The sequence below is a fragment of the Gracilinanus agilis genome, chromosome 5 (assembly GCF_016433145.1).
Source record: "Gracilinanus agilis isolate LMUSP501 chromosome 5, AgileGrace, whole genome shotgun sequence".
Taxonomy (NCBI): Eukaryota; Metazoa; Chordata; class Mammalia; order Didelphimorphia; family Didelphidae; genus Gracilinanus; species Gracilinanus agilis.
In genome coordinates this window covers 89,267,849-89,288,467 of record NC_058134.1, presented here as the reverse complement: position 1 = coordinate 89,288,467, position 20,619 = coordinate 89,267,849, and the positions used below count along the sequence as shown (strand labels likewise).

Below are 20,619 nucleotides of genomic sequence, written 5' to 3'. Positions count from 1 at the left end.
GATTAGAGATCCATTGAAATAACTTCCCGCTTCCCCAAGTTGATTTTCATTTTCTCAAGTTAAATTTCTATAGAAATTTCTGTCATCATTTCTGACTTAGGATTTATTATTTTCGTTTTCTGAAATAGTTGTTATTCATTAGTGTAATAACATGCGTTTCTTTTTCAAAAATAGAACATAATGCTAACTAATACAGAATCTCAGAATCTTACAGAATCCCATCCCAGAGGTGCTCCTTAAATGTTTACATAGCTATTTGACATTATTGTTCCTTAACAAGTTTGAACATTTGTGAGTTTTAGCGTGCTGTTTGATACGATGCATTTTCCTCTGAAATATTTCCATCAAAGTTTCAATGTGAATTTCCAAATGTACTTTGAATGTTATTAATATGTGTTGATTTTTTTTTTATGTTCATAGGTAGTTGAACTGAAGCTGGGTGGAAAGGATATTCCTGTTACTAGTGCTAACCGAATTGCATATATCCATCTGGTAGCAGACTACAGACTAAACAAACAGATCCGACAGCATTGTCTGGCCTTTAGACAAGGTCTGGCCAATGTCGTGAATCTTGAATGGCTCAGAATGTTTGATCAACAAGAAATCCAGGTATTGTACTTGTTGTCAATAAGAAAAAAAGATGGTTTCACTCTGATAAAAGAAGTTTTCTTATTTCTACCCTAAACTTAAATTTTTAAACTTGATATTTCAGGTGTTGATTTCTGGTGCCCAAGTGCCCATCAGTTTAGAGGACCTCAAATCCTTCACAAACTATTCAGGTATCTTGTTATTACTCTGTCATATGTAGCCTTTACTTTTGTACTAAAATACTACTTTAGCTTAGTACTTTTCTCTTGCAAGAATACCCAACTGTTTCTGATCAGTAAGAAAGTTTAGAGAACAATTATTATTATGCATAAATAGAAAATGAACTATTCTATTAGTCAGACATTCCAGCTAACTATAAATTGTCATATGCATAGTATCCATGGATTGCCAGACTTTCAGGTAATCATAATAGAGTGGAGTATAAAATATTAGAGATTACACTGAAATACTTTAATTTTTCTTTTTTAAAAATTAGAATGTGTTTCAGGATGTTTTAACTTCCTTGGGATGATCACTATGAACATCCATTATCATTGCACCATATATTTACTTAAATGTGAGTTCATAGAACATTCTTGTATGTATATTTCTCCCAAACTAGATTTTAAATTTCATAATATTGAGAACATGTCCTTTTAAAATTTTAATTCTATTATGTTTATTCAAATGAACATTTACCTTCTCTCATTCATCTCTCCAATTGAACAAGAAAAGGAAAAAGAAATCCCTCATAACAAATAGGTTTAGATAAGCAAAATAAATTATTGCATTGAGTATTTCCAAAAATGTACATGATGTGTGTTTTACTCCGCATTTTAAATGCATCACTTCATTGTCAGGAACTGAGTACCATGTGTTACATTTCATCCTTTGTATAAGAACTATATCATATCCTTTATCTTTTCTATAGCATTTCTCCTCCAATCCCCCTGTCCGCCCCACACTCCCCCCCACAACATTATTTGTGCATAGTTAGATGCCTAATAACTATTTTTTAACTGATAGAATGCAGGTAATAGTCATTATAGTATTTAAAATTCTGTTAGTAGTAAGTAGCACTAGAATGGAATGAATAACATGGAAAATGTTGTATCAGAAATAACCTTAAATCAGGAGACTTGGATTCTAGTCCTATCTCTGACACTAAATAGATGTATAATCTTTATTTTTTAATTACATGTAAAAAATTTGATATTCATTTTTAAAATTTTTGAGTTCCACATTCTCTCCCTTAATTAGAAAACAAAACAGTTCAATAGAGGTTATCATATGCTCTGTGTCTGTGAGTAACTATAAATACTTTTTTCTGCCTCTGGAACTGTGCAAGGGGTCCTCACTCCTACTAGTGCTCCTCCTTGCCCTAGGACTTTGACCTGGAACTATATATGGACAGTGCAACAGAGTCCTTCACCCAGTGCCAGGAAAGAGTCCCCTGTAATCTCTTTTTGACCAGTTATCTGACCTCTTTACCGTATGTGAACAAAGAACTCCAGAAGCTACCATTGCTGATTCAGTCATCTCTTGGGAGTGCTGCTGGCTTGCCTGGGGCATAGCCTATGCTGGACAGCACTCCACTCCTGTTCTAAAGAAACAGACTTTTCCTGCCGTCCTTCAAAGATGTCTTGGGAAGTTGCTTGGAGAGAAATTTGGGAAATCTCAAATGAGTCCTTGTCCAGTACTCTGCCACCTTGGCTCTGCCTTAGTAGCTGGGTAATTTTAAACAAATCTTATCTAAAGAAAATCTTTTTTTTTGGTTTCCTTCCTCCTGAAGAAAATGGTTAAATTGGATCCTATTCTATCAGTATTTCTAGTTCTAAAATTCTTTGATCTCCTGAAAGATTTGATCTATGCCATATAATTATTTCTGAACATAAGGCCTAAAAGTTATCTTTCTCAAGTACTTTACAACAATGAGTTAAGATCTCAATGCCTTCTGTAAAGGCAGTCAATGTCAGGTTGCAAGACAATAGTTTCTACTTTCAAGTCATAATTTTTTTAAATGCAGTCCATTTTACTTTTCTTAATACCAAGAAATTGTCTTCTTGTCTACATATCTTTATCTGTGTTGAGAGTTTATACTTTTTAAGGATCATAGCTATTCCAGTAAATAGGTTTAATAATGTTATTTTCACTTAGGTGCCAATTAAGACTCTTGAGAGTTTTCTTTATTGATGTTATTCCTGAGCATATTAATAATAAAGGAACAAGCCAGGGGAATGAGAAAGGGAGAATTTGAATCAAAATGTCAGAAACTGGGGCAGCTGGGTAGCTCAGTGGATTGAGAGCCAGGCCTAGAGATGGGAGGTCCTAGGTTCAAATCCGGCCTCAGACACTTCCCTGCTGTGTGACCCTGGGCAAGTCACTTGACCCCCATTGCCTACCCTTACCAATCTTCCACCTATGAGGCAATACACAGAAGTTAAGGGTTTAAAAAATTAAAAAAAAAAAAAAGAAAAGAAAAAAAATGTCAGAAACTGTTTCTACATATAATTGAAAAAAATAAAATTCATTTAAAAAACCAAAAACAATAAAGAAGCAACATAAAACCATTATTTTCATTTTAATAAGCACTTACCTTGATTAAGATCCATAAGCATTCTCAAAGAGAATCTAATTAGTTCTCTAAACAGTTAACTCTATTTCAGTATTCCCAGCAGCAGTTAGCAGTCTTCTCATAGAATTAATTTACATGTACACTTTGTGAAAAAAAACTTTTCCATTCTACTCATATAAATACAAAACATTTGGTTTTTGCATGTAATTGTCTTTATTTAGGGCTATCACAAATGAGTTTTGATATACAATCTAGCTGTAGATATTTGTGAAGTCCTTTAAGGTAAATTTTTTAAAACATTGTTACCAGCATCTACTTCTTCATTAGATATCTCCATTCATTGCAAATTAGGATGGTTAGATTACAGTAAAAATACTACAGTCTCCTCTTTTCTTTTCACTTCCTTTTCTCCCCTTACCCCTTGTGTTAGATTACTTTATACCTTGATGACCAAGAAAAGGGGGTTCCTTCCAAATCTGTTTATATTCTTCTGGTGCTAGGATGGAAAGTATGCCCAATGATGGTCATAAACTAATCATCCTGATATCTTTCTTACATTTTAAAACTGACTAAAGCATAAAATTTTAATAAAACATTCTTCATTTTTTCATAGGAGGCTATTCTGCAGATCATCCTGTAATTAAAATCTTTTGGAAAGTTGTAGAAAGTTTTACTGATGAAGAAAAGCGCAAACTGCTCAAATTTGTGACAAGTTGCTCGAGACCGCCTCTTTTGGGGTTTAAGGTATGGCTTGTGATAAACTTGATTTTCAAGCTTTCATTGTCATTGAGAAAGGTAAAGAAGTATGTATAATATGGATTTAGTTGATAAAAGACTAAAGAATTTTTAATGTAGGAAAGAAAATATTTTAAAATTGCATTTGTGTTTAGGGGGAAATTCATTCTTTGGTTTCTGAAAGTTTTAAGTTCTTAAAATTATCCATTTTTAATGATTATAGATTTTTCAGACATTCTTATACTATTTGTGTTACCTATCCATAATTTGAGACAGTAGTGGAGACCATAATTTAAATTTAAATTAATCGGCAAAATTCAGAAGAGTAAGCAGGTAATTAAAGTAAAAAATGGATATAAAAGGATAATATACCTTCATTTTGGAGTCACTTATTGTTATTTTGTTGGGGAAGGGAGTGGGTTTTCCCAGTATCTTCTTATGTGGCAATTGTATATTCCAACTACAATACCTCTGAGCAAATTCTTTCAGTTTAAATTGTATATTAGACACGTAATGATAAGCTAAAATGATGTGTTTATACTTTGTAGCATATATTGCCTACTTAAATCTTTATTGCATCCTAAACTATATAATGTGAAGATTAAATATTGATACACAGTTCGAACCCATCATAAAGGATATTAATGTGATTCCATTGTTGTTTATTATTTTAGAGTATATGGACCTCTTTATTTTACCATCCCTAAAAAATCACATCTCGTGGAATTTTGCCTGTTACTTTTTGGCTTTAAAACAATATAGTAGGGGGCAGCAGGGTAGCTCAGTGGATTGAAAGTCAGACCTAGAGACGGGAAGTCCTAGGTTCAAATCTGGCCTCAGACACTTCCTAGCTGTGTGACCCTGGGCAAGTCACTTGACTCCCATTGCCCACCCTTACCACTCTTCCACCTAGGAACCAATACACAGAAGTTAAGGGTTAAAAAAAAAACAATCTAGTAAATATTGGCTAGCATTATGTTTATTTTATATTTATATTATACACACACATACACACACACACACACAAATGTGTGTATACATTTTAAAAGAATGAGGCAATTTAACATTTTAATAGATTATACCTCCTAATTATGTATTAGTTAGTAGATTAAGTAGCCAGTTACCAAATGTGCATATAGAATATGTAAGTAGACCTTATTTTCAAATAACCTTTATTTAAACAGTTCTGCTAAAGTCTTATCTTGCAATTTTACTAAATGAAATGATTCTTAAGCTCTTCTCTTCTTGACCTCTCACATAGTCAGTTTTAGCTTATAAAACTAGCAGAAGGAAGATTAGTAATTTGTGTTTTTCTGGATAACAAGAAGTCTCTAAACCAATTGCATTTCAGTGAAAGATTTATAGGACACTGATACTAAAATTAAGCAAAGGATTTTTAGTATTAGATTGCAGAGAGTTTGGATTATCAACCAGTTAAGGCATAGACACAATTTTTATCCTCATCTTAGACAAGTAATCTAGACCAGATAGAGATGTTTACCATTTCAAATATTGTTTTTATTCAAATAAAAAAAATTGCAGCAAAAAATTTTACTCGGATATACAGACAAACATTTTACCTTTTTTTTTCTTTGAGTCTATTACCATTGCCTTGGGATTATAAGAATTCTCTCAGACGTAAGACTATGGCCCCGAATCTTCTCAGGTCTCTTTGGGCCTTATTTTCTTCATCTGTAAAATGAGAGAATTAGACTATCAATCAAACATTAAACATTTGTTAAATGCTTCCTATGTACTAACCAAAAAAGGCAGAAGACAGTCCGTGTTCTCAAGGAGCTCATAGTCTAATGGGAAAGACAAACAAATAAACAAAAATGTACAAATAAGCTATCGATAGGATAAATAGGAAATAATTAAGAAAGAAAAAACACTGGAATTAAGAAGGGTTGTTGAAGGTTCCCTTTAGAAGGTGGAATTTTAGCTGGAACTTAAAGGAAGCCAAGGAGGTTAGTAGTCAGAGCAGAGAAGAAATAGCATTCAGGGCATGGGGAAAAGTCAGAGAGAATGCCCAAAACCAAAAGATAGAGTGTCTTGTTCATGAAACAACCAGGAAACCAGTATTACTAGATCAAATAGTATATAGTAAGAAGTAAGGTTTAAGATTAGAAATGTTGGTTGTAGACTAGGTTATGAAGGACTTTGAAGGCCAAACAGAGGATTTTGTATTTGATCCTGGAGGCAATAGGAAGTCACTGGAGTTTATTTAGTAGCATGATTGGAACAGTGTTTAGAATAATCATTTTAATGGTTGCATGGAGGATGGATTAGAATGGGAAGAGACTTTGAGACAGGCAGACCCACCAGCAAGCTAGTGCAAGAAGTCCAGGCATGAGTTGATGATGCCCTATAACAGTGATGGGCAACCTTTTGAGCTTGGTGTGCCAAAATTCACCAAAAAACCGAGCATAACTCAGGTGGTGTGTCACTTCAAGAAAAAACCCATAATTTTGTGATATAATTTAAATAACAAAAATGTATAATTGTAATATATAACTATATTTAATAAACCAGTTTTTTGATTTGTCATCTATAGTGTACAAAGTATCTACACTACACTACAACAAATGTTTCATCCTTAGCATGCAACACCATATTTCTCTGTGCTGCATATTATCGAAAATGGCTATGCATGTCATGGGTTTGCCATCATCACCCTATAATGTAGGGATGGCAAGGTAGGAATAGAGAAGGGGTCTGTTCAAGAGAAGTTGCAAAGGTGAAATGGATAGGCCTTGGCAATAGCTTTGATATGAGGGGTAAGAGATAGTGAAGAGTCAAGAATGACACATAGGGTATAAGCTAAGGGACTGTGAAGATGATGTTGCCCCCTATAGTAATAGGGAAAGTTGGTAGTGGGAGAGGATTTAGAGGCAAAGATAATTAATTTCATTTTGAACATATTGTCTTTAATATATCTACTGGACATCCAGTTTGAGATCTCTGAAAGACAATTGGAGACATAAGATTGGAGGTCAATAGAAAGATTGGATCAGGATGGATAGATTTGAAAATCATCAGCATAGAGATGGTAATTAAAAACCATGGGAGCTGATAAAATCATCAAGTGAAGGTAGTATAGAGGGAGAGTAAAAGAGATCTCAGGATAGAAATAAGAGGGGACACATGGTTAAAGGGAGTAATCTCCAGGAGACAAGAGAAGGAGCAGTCAAATAGGTAGGAGAACAAGGGAGAAAAATGGTGCCTCAAAAACATAAAGTAAAGAGAAGATCAAGGAAGAGAATGTAATTGTCATTGTCAAAGGCTACAGAAAGGTCAAGGAGAATGAAGATTGAGAAAAGATCATTAAATTTGACAGCTACTATGGAGAGAGCAGATTCAATGGAATGATATAGTCAGAAGCCAGATTGTAAGAGGTGAAAAAGAGAGGAAGGTGAAAGCACATATTTTAGGTGACTTTAAAAGAGCTTAGCTGCTACAAGGGCAGAGGGGACTATAGTTAGTTGAGATGGAAGAAACATGAGAATTTTTTCCTGAATAAGGGAGATATGGGCATGTCTGTAGGCAGTAGGAAAGAGCTAGTAAAGAGGGCAAGATTGAAAAAAAGTGAAAGAGTGAGTATAATAGAGCATTTTGTTGGAGGGGACAGAATGTAATGGGATCAAGTAAGACCACCTTATCAGTTAAAAAGGGTGAAGGAGGAATGGCAAAAAGTCACTTGAGTCATAGGAGATGAAAAATGAGAAGGGAGAGGACAGAGCTCAGCAAATGACCTCAAATGTGAGGCACGATTATCACTTGAGAGTGAGTGGGAAAGGAGTTATAAGAGGTTTAAAGAGGGGTGAAAAGTTTTGGAAAAGATTTTGTGGAGAATGGGATAGTAAGTTGATCATGGAGGTATATAGTAAGATTAACCAGGAGCAGTGAGTGTCCAGTTGAAATCATGTAACAAATTTGTAGTGATCCTAGGCTGAATGTCTATATGATTTTCTCTGCCTTCATTCAGCAATATGTATGTAGGAGCAAGGATAATGAATCATGGAAGTGATCCAAGTCTGAGTTATAGGTGGGATTTATTGGTGATATAAGCAGGCTAGGAATTCAGCATAGAGTTAAATTTCTTCTCCATGCAGTCATACTGGGGAGAAGAGAGAGTAGCAAGACAGGGATAGATGGCCTAGGAGAGAATTAAGGGGTCATGAGATTAGAGCTTATAGTGTGGATGAAGAATAGAATTTTGTAAGGGAAAGCAGAGGAAGAAGTGAAAACGTGGTGGGATAAGGGGCTGACAGTTGTTATTGTGTACAGACATTTCAGAATTCTTGAATGTGTTAATAGTACATTTATGAGTGATGGCAAAAACAAAGGCATGACCATCTTTTTGGTGCCTGAGGTGGAATGGTGTCATAGTCATGAAAAATGGATATAAGGTCTTACTTGGGGATGGTTATTGCTGATTTGGAGGGGGAGCAGGAGAGGGGAGAGATAAAGTACAGGGAATGTCTCCTGGAGTAGGTGACAGTGGAGGAAGACATGAAAGTAGATTTTTTTAAGTCATTGTGTAGAGTCTCTATTGAGTCTGACACTACTGGTTTATACTGTATTCAGTATGAATAAGCCATAGAATCAAGGATTTGGAGCTGAAAGAGATCTCAGAGAAAGAACAAACATATGTTCTAGTAACTGGAAGATAGAAAGTAGGGATAAAACGACCCCCTCCAAACAAGCAGCTTATTACTTGTTCCCCTTCTTTCCCTTCCCCTCCCCCTTGTGTACCTCCCAATTGTCACCTCTATGAAATTGATTCCCAAATCTGCATGTTAAATCCTAATATCTACTGTGAGCACCAAACCATCCCCTCAGTACAAAACACCTCCACGTCTCAAATTCTACCTATCCAAAAACTGTTGCTCTTTTTTTTTTTTTTTTTTTTAACCCTTGTACTTCGGTGCATTGTCTCATAGGTGGAAGATTGGTAAGGGTGGGCAATGGGGGCCAAGTGACTTGCCCAGGGTCACACAGCTGGGAAGTGTCTGAGGCCGGGTTTGAACCTAGGACCTTCTGTCTCTAGGCCTGACTCTCAGTCCACTGAGCTGCCCAGCTGCCCAACTGTTGCTCTTTTAAAATTCACTGTTCCTTTCAATGGCACAACCATTCATCTAGTTTCATGAGCTAGGGTCTGGTTTTATAATTGAGCATTCTTTCTCTTATTGCTAATATTGGGTCACCAAGTCTTGTCAGTTCTGCCTAAGGAATAATTCTCCCATTGGGTTCATCCTGCTCTTGCCTTTCTAGTAAAAATCCTCATTGTTAGTACTTTGTTTTTAATTCACATTAATTAAATGTTGAATTCAGTTACTGAGACTGAGAAAGATCTGTTGACAAGATGAGAGAATTTGGAGAATGTGGTGTCTCCAAAACCTAAAGTAAGAAAGAATATCTATAATGAAATAGTTTTCAAAATTTTCAAATACTGCAGAGATGTGAAGGGAAACAATTAGATTTTGAAGTCACTAATAAACACTCATATTAATAGTTAATAGTCATATAGTACTTACTATGTGCCAGGCACTGTACTAAGCACTTTACAATTATTATCTCATTTGAGCTTTACAACAACCCTGTGAGGTAAGTGCTATTATCATTTTCATTTTACAGATGAGGAAACTGAGGCAGAGAAAGGTTAAGTGACTTGCTTATGGTCATATAGCTAATAGGTGTCCAAGGTCAAGTTGAATTCAAGTCTCTGACCCTAGTCTCAGTGCACTATCCACTGCTCCACAAAGCTTCCAATGTGTTCCAAAAGGACTGGTGTAACTGTCACCTCAAAAACTTTAAAAAGTTTTTCTGCACATGAGTTCCATTATCAAAACAAGTCACCTGAAATGACTGAAATATATTACATGCCTCTCCAAATCTACTTTTTTTTATGTCATGTTAAGTTTCACACAATAATAAAACTAGAAGAGGCCCAGCTCTTTGTAAATATTCACAAGCTAGGGAATATTATTGTTCTCAAAATCCCAACACTGGAAGGATAGAAATTGATTTTTGAAATTTAAAAAAAATTTTAAGGTCATGTGGGCTTTTGTGTTAAAATAAAAAATCTCTGAAGGCAAGAGGTCAGTCAGCACTAGTTAAGTTATTGTGTTAAAAGAAAAGCTTAAAATATATTTCATAGCTAAATGCTACATTTTTACTGTTCCTTTCACAATGCTAATTGAAATTTCTACTTTGAGTCCTAAAAGTGTTAAAAATGAAGTTCTACATTGAAATGCTAAGTCAAGGGCACCATTTCTTGCATAATTAAACAGAGTCGAACAGGAATTTGCAATGGTTCAAAGTAAGAATCATCATCAATTTATTATGTGACCTGATGGTAACTTAACAATTTTCTACAGCACTTTAATGATTTTTTTGGTCTGTAACAATCACATTTATTAAACTTATTAAACTTTAATTAGCTTTAGCAAATGTTATTCATCTCCAATAATCTGGCAGTAAAGGTTCTCATAACTTTCAAATGATGCCTCCTTGTATGTTCTATTTATAGTCCCAGAACTGAAAAATATTCTCTTTTCTTAAATAAACCTGAACAAATCCTGACAAAGGTAGTTCTTTTGAATGTGCTATGTTAGTGATGGGAAATTCTGAATTTTAAGTGAGTGGTTTTTAAAAAAATCTTTAACTAGATATTTAAAGCTTTTAATTAGTTTTCATGTTAAACCTTCCAGCAATCATTTTATAACCATTAAAAAAATGTAAAAACTGTTGATAGCACAACACATGTAGTGTTATCTATCACTCAATACCTATTTCAATATTACTCATTTTTGTAAGAGCGTGATCTTCAAAATTATGTACCCAAATAAACAAGTGATAAATTACATTTTTTTCTTCTGCATTTCTACACCAATAGTTCTTTCTCTAGATGTGGGTGGCATTTTTTCTCATGTCTCTCAGAATTGTCCTAGATCACTGATTTGCTGTTAGTAGCTGTTAGTAGGTTACATTTGATCATCCCACAGTATTTTAGTTACTGTGTACAATGTTCTTCTGGTTCTGCTTATTTCACTCCACATCACTTCTCATAGATCTTCCTGAAATAATCCTGTTCATCATTCCTTATAGCTGTACAGAGGGAATTTCATATTAATTTTAAATATAACACAGCACAGTAGTATTCCATTACCATCATACACCACAATTTGGTCAGCCATTCCCCAATATCAGTCATACTTTAGAGGAATAACAGTCAGGTCTGGGTACCCTTTAACAAGGAAGGGAAGCACCAGTCCCAAATTTTGAAGACACCAGTGACTAGGTTAAAATGTACTATAGACTGGGAACAAGTAATTATTAGACCTAAAAAAAATCCTTCAAATGAAAGGCAAGGTGGTACAGAAAGTGATCCATTGGCCTAAGTACATCTCCTTCCTCCATAGCAGTCTACTTGTTCATAGGCTGAGATTGTGGGGTTTCAACAAATCAGAAAACTACATGTCATTCAGACATCTACACTGGGCTTTATAAATAAAATGATTATGGTAGCTGGGAAAGATGGATTCTCACTGACAGAAATCATACCTTCTGAGCCTGGATACCAGTACTATCATAAGTTCTCTCCCATTGTCCTGCTGCCCCTCAACCCCTACCCCTGGGAGGCTATGATGTGAAGAATGTACAAGCATGAGCTCTGAAAGCTAGAAGATGAGGCTATATAGAACAAGAATGTTACCCAATACCCTATAGTATCATCTATTGCAGTCAACTGTATATATGGTCAGTTTTATTTGGAGCCAGATCACTATCAAACTTGTCATGTTCACTTTTATTAAGGATGCATTTAACAGTTTCCTAAGGCCATAATCCTGATAGAGTTTCTAATAGAATAACCCAAATAGTGTAATGGAAGATAAACAGGGAGTTGAATGAATGTATCAATACTTTTCTGTTGAGGAAAAATAGGAGTAAGAAAATTTGATAGAGGGAAATTATAGCAGTTTATTAACACATTAACAATGTCCTTAAATCAGAGTGAGTGGTACAGATATCATTTCCATCAACTTCTTGTAACAATTTCTGCTAAATGTTGACTTGTTTTTTTCTGATACATTTGAAATATTGTGAACAAAGTCCATTCTAATCAGAGGACTTCAGTTTGTAAACTATACTTGAGATAGAGGAAAAACCATGATCATTGCTATTTTCCTTCACTTAAATGCTTCCAGGAAGAGAACTTCTAAAGAAAAAAAGAATGTATTATGTATAGCTTCACATTTTCCCACAATGGAAGATAGCAGGGCCAACCTTACATGTAAAAGGAATTCATAATAGCCTACATCATATTCCTTGTGATGATGAAATAAGTGCCTGCCGTGGGCTAAAATATTTCTCCTTCAAATATACCATGAAATCCTGAAATTCTAGTTTGTTTGTTTCCATTTAAAGCATTCTGTCTCCAGAAGTGCTCTGGTAAAATTCAAATGCCATTGTCACCATTAATATCTCATATTAGTTGGCATAATAGTTGTGTTTGGGAAATAGAGTGTAGGATTTTGATAGAGTAAGACACAAAATAGGTAAATATAGATGCAGGATGGGCAAAATGAATAAATAATAAAACTATAAGAATAACCTTAGCTATCTAGCCCAGTGGAAAATCCCCTCAAACCTGGTGTTAGAGGACCTCAATTCTTGCCTTGACTTTGCCAGTGATTTGGTTTGTGGAATATGGACAAATCAAGTAATTTTTGTAGTCATGGTAATAATGGATCACCACTCTATTGCCACCAATGTCTAAAAAGAAGATCCTAATTGAATTTTTATCTTAATATTTGCTGTGTAATGAATATTGGAGGGGATGTGGCAAAATTGGGACATTAATGCATTGCTGGTGAAGTTGTGAATTGATCCAGCCATTCTGAATGGCAATTTGGAACTGTGCACAAAGGGCTTTAAATGAATGCCTGCCCCTTGATCCAGCCATACCACTGCTGGGTTTGTACCCCAAAGAGATCATAGATAAAAGACTTGTATGAAAATATTTGTAGCCACACTCTTTGTGGTGGCAAAAAACTGGAAAATGAGGGTGTGTCCTTCAATTGGGGAATGGCTGAACAAATTGTGGTATATGTTGGTGATGGAATACTATTGTGCTCAAAGGAATAATGAACTGGAGGAATTCCATGTGAACTAGAATGACCTCCAGAAACTGATGCAGAGTGAAAGGAGCAGAACCAGGAGAACATTATACACAGAGACAGATACACTGTGGTAAAATGGAATGAAATGGACTTCTGTACTAACAGCAATGCAATGATCCGGGACAACTATGAGGGACCTATGAGAAAGAACGCTATCCACATTTAGAGGAAGAACTGTAGAAGTCGAAACACAGAAGAAAAACAACTGCTTGAACACATGGGTTGATGGGGATACTATTGAGGATGTAATAGCTAAACAATCACCTTAGCACAACTATCAATAATATGGAAATAGGTCTTGATCAATGATACTTGTAAAACCTAGTAGAATTTCGAGTCAGCTACCAGGGGTGGGAGGGTTGGGGGGAAAGGGAAAGAACATGAATCATGTAACCATAGAAAAATATTCTAAATAAAAATAAAAATAAATTTGCTGTGGTCAAAACAAAATGCATTTGTTTCATACTGCTTTTTCCCAAAATGATAGACTTTTTAGAAAGACACTTTTTTCTCATATTTTATCTTACTGAGGGGTTTCAAGAAATAAATAAAATTCCATTTTCTTTTTTTTTTTGGTAATTATTTTTTTAAATTAATTTAGACTGTCTTTCCATGGTTACATGATTCCCGTTCTTTCCCTCTCCTTCTCCTTTCCTCCTCCACCGGGAGCCAATGAGCAGTTCCACTATATAAAACTCTTTTCAAGAAAAATCTCTGCAAACATCCTATGACCATGCTCTCTACTCTTTTTTCTTTGTATTTTGGAAAGATTTGACCATATCCTCATCTAGGTCCCAACAGGACAAGAAAATAGACAAAAGAAGGTTTATTAAATTGTTGACTATCATTAGGAAAATACAATGTGATTTACTTTAAGGAACCCTTGAGCTTCTTTTCATTGTGTCCACTTCAGTGGCAGATCATTTTAATTACTGATGTAGAAACCACACTCCTTTTAAATATATCCTGCTATGGAAGTATGAGTAGGGTATAGCAGCAATAAGCTTACCATTTTATAGTAACAGGCAAGGCTTTAAAGATTTTTTTTTTTAATACCATTGAAGCTTACAAGTTCTTTTCTAAAAAAACAGCCCTCTTTTCTATTTTACCTAAATGTCCTTCCCTAGAGTGCAGAGTTCCTACTAACATTTGATGACTGACATTTTTATGAAAAATTCAAAGTGGGGAAAGATTTATATGGATTATTATATTTTAGAATTTTACTTAAAAAACCGTTTCTAAAGAAAAATGCACACACTGACTACAACTATGTAAATTTAGGAATAGTGACAGTGACTGGACCTATTATTTCATTAGTATAGGGAATTCTCAGATAAAGAGATTTCCTCTACCAGTGCAGATTAGCATCTTCTCTGCCATTTATGGGATTTTGAGAATTACCTAGTTTTTTTTTTTAATATTATATAAACTAAGGTCACAGGATTTGTCAGATGCTTGATATGAACCTAGATTCATAAAATCCATTAAAATTTTCTGCTTATGTAGAGAAACAAAATAAATATTAAAAGGCAATAAAACACAAGTTATATGTGTCTGGAAACCATCTTATTTGAATTAAGCCTTTAAATAAATATAAATTATTAAAATGAAAAGCAGCCTGTTTTGCTATTTAAAATTGTTCTTTTGGGTCATTTTAACAGTTTGGGGGAGTAATGGGTTTCTTGCAAATTTGACTACTATATAAAAATCAATGCATCAGTTAAAAAGCAGGATCTGAACAGTAACTTTCTTAGGCTACAATTATAATTAGAAAAAAAATTTTAATAATTTGGAAAAATAAGGATTTGTAAAAGAACATGGAAGGGGCAGCTGGGTAGCTCAGTGGAGTGAGAGTCAGGCCTAGAGACAGAAGGTCCTAGGTTCAAACCCGGCCTCAGCCACTTCCCAGCTGTGTGACCCTGGGCAAGTCACTTGACCCCCATTGCCCACCCTTACCAATCTTCCACCTATGAGACAATACACCGAAGTACAAGGGTTAAAAAAAAAAAAAAAAAAGAACATGGAAGCAAACAATGTTTTGTTGCTTTGCTAAAGTTGTATCAATAATATAAATCATGTAAAAATTATAGTATCATGCAAGCTCATTTTATTTATTAGAAATTTTTTTTGGTTGGTTACTATGTTAAGTTTAAATTCTTGATTTACAAAAAAAAAAAAAAAGGAAGAGTGGCATTTATGGATAAGACTCAGCTCAGTCTCTGCATAAAGTTTTCCTTCAGGGTGGTTTCCATATCCTTTTTTTTTTTTTAAACCCTTGCTTCTGTCTTAGAACCAATACTTTGTGTTGGTTTTAAGAACAGAAGAGTGGTCAAGGCTAGGCAATGGGGATTAAGTGGTTTGCCCAGGATCATAGAACTAATAAGTATCTGAGGCCAGATTGGAACCTGGGATCTTCTGCCTCTAGGCATGACTCAGTCTGCTGAGCCATCTAGCAGCCCCCTCCATATCCTTTTACCCTTATTATGTCCTTGTATGCAGGACCCTTCCTTATAAATAATGTAATAAAGGTGCCAAGAGAGAGATGATGATAATGATAAGACCTCATATTTTCCTAGAGCTTGAAGGTTTATTAAGCGCTTTACTCCCAGTAACCCACTGAGGTAAGCAGTAGTATACCTATTTTATAGTCAAGAAAACAAAGATACTGAAAAGTTAAGTGATCAGCTCATCATGGTCAGTGGTAGGAGCTAGGATTCGATCCCAGGTCTGTTGCTTTGCTCTTTCACCATGCAGTGTTATCCCTTAAGATGATTAGTATACCAAGGAAATGTAATACTCTTTGTGAAACGTGAATGCAATGTTCACTGCTGGCTAATTGGACAAATAGTTTGAGCACACTTTCTTTGTTGACTTTCAATGGCTGTGATTTTAAAACAAACTTTTAAAAAACAAAAACAAAACCCAACTCTTTCCCACTTCATGTATTTTTTCAGGAGCTGTATCCTGCATTTTGCATTCACAATGGGGGCTCTGACCTAGACCGACTTCCCACTGCCAGTACCTGCATGAACCTCCTGAAGCTGCCTGAGTTTTATGATGAGAACCTTCTCCGTAGTAAGCTCCTGTATGCCATCGAATGTGCTGCTGGATTTGAGCTAAGCTGAGTTGTGTAGAAGCTAAATCCAATGTTCTGCAGAAAGAAACAAAGCAGTGCCTCCACCATAAGCAGTGCCCCCACCAAGCCAACCAAGGGATCTCAGGCTAGGTTTCTGCAGCTCTTCTTTCTTACCAGATGTCCTCCTAGGTTTATTTTTTAAAACACATGATTTTATTAAGTAACTCATTTATTTACATGGACGCCGTTTTCCAGTGACTCAAAATAACCAATGCTGTGTGCAAGTGGCTGGTTTAGTGTTTATGCCAAGAAGAGCACATTTTAAGAACAGTGGCAAACTCAGTGTATACAGTGAAATAACCAAAGATGAAGCTTTCACTCTGTGCTGTTCAAATAGAGATAACTTTATGAGCTAGCAATAAAGTTATAAGATGTGGCACGTTGCTTAATGGGATAAAGCTGGGCAGATGCCATCTTGAAGATGTATGCAGACATCCTGGGCCTGGAAGATTAAAAATGCTTACCATTAAGCCCCCCCCCTTATTGCTTCTCACGTGGTTGAATTGTTTACAATCCTTAGTTGTTGCAACTGAAATTTAAATGCATCTGTTTTCTGCTGCCTTCTCCTGAAGTGGTAAGATTGAAAAATATGTAACATTGGTAATATTTTATTTGTGCTTTTGAAACCATTTTCCAGAAATGGGGTTAGCATGCTTATTTTAAGTACTACATTGGGCTGCATCATGATGAGTTGGACATTATATTAATAGATGTGAAGTATACACACTTCTTTGTTCTGTTTTTCCCCCTTCTGGCCCTCATGCCTGTACAGATTTCTTTTGGTATGTATCCTATCCCCATGACATACACACTACCTGCAATAGTAATGACTTTGAAAGAAAATCCATTGTAACATCTATTAAAAATCATTTGAACCGAAGTAACAGACTTTCTCTTTTGTATCTGTAACCTGCTGTGATCATATTCTTTCTAGAACTTTGCTCCTTTCCGTTGACATTTCTGGGCTATAGAAACAACTGATTGTTATTTTTGTGGCTTAGCAGCTTCTGCTTTCAGCTGCTGCATTGAGTGCTGCTGTTTAGACAGGATGGTGGGAGGAAACACATTGCTGAATATGATTTGATTGCCAGGGAAGCATCTTCCTTTGATAGAGGAAAGAAGCTATTCTCTAATAATAAGGCACTTTATGGGTTCAAGATTTGTGTTCATATCTAATTTAGCTGATTAAAAACAGTCAACAACTCAAAGCATCCATGCGAAAACAAAGTGCATCTTCTCTAAGGTTAGATAGGGGAGGGAGGTGGGTAATCACCAGAATTTATAATCAGTTTCTTTGTCATCTCTTTTGCCTAAAATATTTTACTGTCACTGGAGTCTATGTTGGATGTCATATATAATTGACAGTAACTAGCAATATACTTATAAATGTGGAAAGACTAAATGATGCTTGTAAGATCTTTACCAGTATCAATATAAATTGTATAATTTCTTAATTTGGGTAATAAATGAAGTGTTCAAATGCTATTTGTAGTCTTGGTATACAGAAATAAAATAATTGTTTTTCTTTTTATTTTGCTTTAGACTGTTTTATTTATGTTGAATGTTGCATTCTCTACATATGCTTTACTTGTAAGTTGGTTTCATGTAAATTTTATCAAGAGTGAAAATTAAATAGGATAGAAGAGAGATCAATAATTGCCATTTATTAGCTTTCTTTAATTCTAAACTGAGCCTATTTATTTGATCTTATTTCTTAAGTATTTTATAGTTATTTTGGGATTCTGATGATTTCCTTTTTTTTGGATTCTTATTTTAAAGGTTTTGATGCAAATTAAATATTTGTATTAATGCTCATATTTCAAGATTGTGCACATGCATCTCTCTCACAACTAGTTAATAAGAGGATTTATAATAAAGCTTTTTGTTTCACAGATTCACAAAATGTTATTCCTTAAACCTAACACCATAATGGAAAAATCTGATTTAGCATGCCTAGCTTATAAAGCAAATTTACTTGGTCTCTATTACCAACATTATTAAAGGCTTCTGTTGTTTTTAACTTTTTAGGGTATTTGTTCCCTTAGAATATGAAACCATGACCTAATAAAATAAAGGTGGAATATTATATTCTTCCCAAGGTTGTGGTAAGGTTTGTGTATTGTTGTAGAAAAGTGATTTGGGACATACCTAATTGATAATTCATTATCTTTTAATAGTATAGGATTTCTGTTTTATATGAAAAGTGGTTCCTTTAGTTGGGCATCTACCTCTTTCAGAAAACAACTTCTTGCTTTTATGAATGGTTAGTAAGACTGTTTATAATTCTTTTTATCATCAGTCCCTATCTTTTCTCTTTTTGGCACTCTCCTGTTTGTGTTATACTGGTAATTATGTGCCTAACGCCAAAGGCATTGTTATAGAAGTAATTGTTTTAGATTTTTCTATGAAAGACTTTCCCTTGGTCCTATAATGTGTTGCCCCTTGTAAAATGTTTAGATTCATCTTTGTACAATGACTTCTTTTTTTAAGTTTTTTTTATTACTATAATTCTTAGTTTTTTATTTAAACTGTTAAATTTCATATTTGAAAAAATATTCTTTCTAGTTCTCCTAGATAGTGGGAAAAATAATTTTGCAAACATTCAGTGATTATAATATTAGTACACTAGTTGTGTGTATTACAAGGTATTCAGAAATAAATGACACACAGTCATTGCCTTTGAGCACCTTTCAGTTTAGTTGGGCAAACTACAAACTTAAAATAAATAGAGGCCTAAAATGACAGAACTTTGAAAGTGTATATGTAGGGGACATGATCAAAGTAAAAGTTGTCCAGGGAAACCTTTTGATGTAACTGGATTTTAAGCCTGAGCTTGAAGTATTTGACATGAATTGGTGAGCAGGAAGAAGATTCCAGGTAAAGGAGAATAGTGTGAACTGAGGCATGAAGGTGGGAATTGGCATTTTGTTTGAGAGATAGAAAAATAGATTATCTTAGTTGAAAGGGGCTATTAGGCACCAGTGATAGCTGTTTCTTTTTCTAGGACTCTGTTTTCCCAGGAAAAGTATTGTGTTGTTTCATAGGGCCTTTTGTAGCTCTTCGGTTATTATTGCCATAATGAAAAGGCAGCAGTCAGCCACTGAAAAAGAATTCAGAGTGAAACTGGTTCTTTGCAAGGTCCATTAGCACCTTGACCCTAGTCAATTTAACCTAATCCACTTAGGGACCTTTGGTTGAGTTTATGGAGCTATAGTGGGTAAGAATAGCTTGTCACACAACTCTAGGTCCTACGCTAGATTACTACCTACATTACTGCTCTGCTCTTTTGAGTGTCACCTACCCAAGGAATTAGCAGAGTCTGAGAACTGGGACAAAACAATGCCTGCACCAAGTGAGAATCCTTTTTATTCATCTCTGCCTTCCAAGGACTCTGCCCTCATTCCACAAGTAACCAGTTTATTGATTCCAATCTAGCAATCTTCATCTTTTAAACATATGCCCATCTATGACTGAACAAACAACAGCTCCAGCTTGGCTTCAGCTAAGATGAAATAGTTTTCTGCCCAAGATACTATTATACCATCTTGTATTCTATACAAGAATTGTATAGTTTTAAGGCGCCAAGTAGACACAGTGTATCATCCATCATGTCAAAACTTAGCACTGGTTTAAGAAGGAATGAATCTGCCATTATGCAGAAAAATAAAGGAAATAATAGGAACTCTCTTCAACCTCTCAAGCTATCAGTTCACCTGATTATTGTTAGAGATGGTCTCATTTCAGCTAATGAGAGAATCTGTGCAGTATATAACACGTAGCTTTCCACAACCTAGCCATTTCTCAGTATTCAATTTTTTAAAATCCTATTTAAAGAATTTGGATAGTTCCCTGGATTTTATTATCTAAGTACAAACTCATTCTCTCAGTGGCCACTGGAATAGCTACTTAGTAATTTATCTAGGTTCTCTTTGCAGATAGAATGGTAGTTAAGAAATTAAGTTCATGATTTTATGAAAATCTTATGGCATCCTTAGAAAAAGTTTAGTTTTTGCAGTATCAAACAAAATGTGACAGATTTCCTAAGAAGACACATGAGAGAAAAGGTCAGTAAAATGGAAGAAATGTGGAGAGGATAATATAGTCAATATCCGTAACTATTGACTGTGATTTCTTTCACAAAAAACGTGGGCCAGGAAGCAGAGGATTCTTGCATGATTACATTGGCAAGCAACTATTCTGTCATGTCTTGTTGAAGTTCAGGAAGTCTTTTTCACAGTTTTCAGAGTGTAGGAATGTCTAAAAGTTGAGCTCAAGGGGCTTTTACTGACTTGGCAGGGTAAAAATGGAGATAGTAGAAAATAGAGGGCACTGATATAATCGAAGTGGATAAGTAAATAGTGGGCCTTCTTGGAACTACCTGCCAATAGGTATCAAAGGAA

The 20,619-nt window shown here is 35.0% G+C and overlaps 1 protein-coding gene across 1 annotated transcript in view; it reads left to right on the top strand.

Annotated features, from left to right (window-relative positions):
• The window catches only part of UBE3C (ubiquitin protein ligase E3C), a 204,236-nt gene extending 186,483 nt beyond the window's left edge, over nucleotides 1-17,753 (top strand). The window contains exons 20-23 of the mRNA XM_044678556.1: nucleotides 421-609; nucleotides 713-779; nucleotides 3,777-3,907; nucleotides 16,038-17,753. Of these exons, the coding sequence (XP_044534491.1) occupies nucleotides 421-609; nucleotides 713-779; nucleotides 3,777-3,907; nucleotides 16,038-16,208 (558 nt within the window). The 3' untranslated portion in view covers nucleotides 16,209-17,753. The remainder of the gene's footprint in view (nucleotides 1-420; nucleotides 610-712; nucleotides 780-3,776; nucleotides 3,908-16,037) is intronic.
• The last annotated feature ends 2,866 nt before the right edge of the window (nucleotides 17,754-20,619 follow it).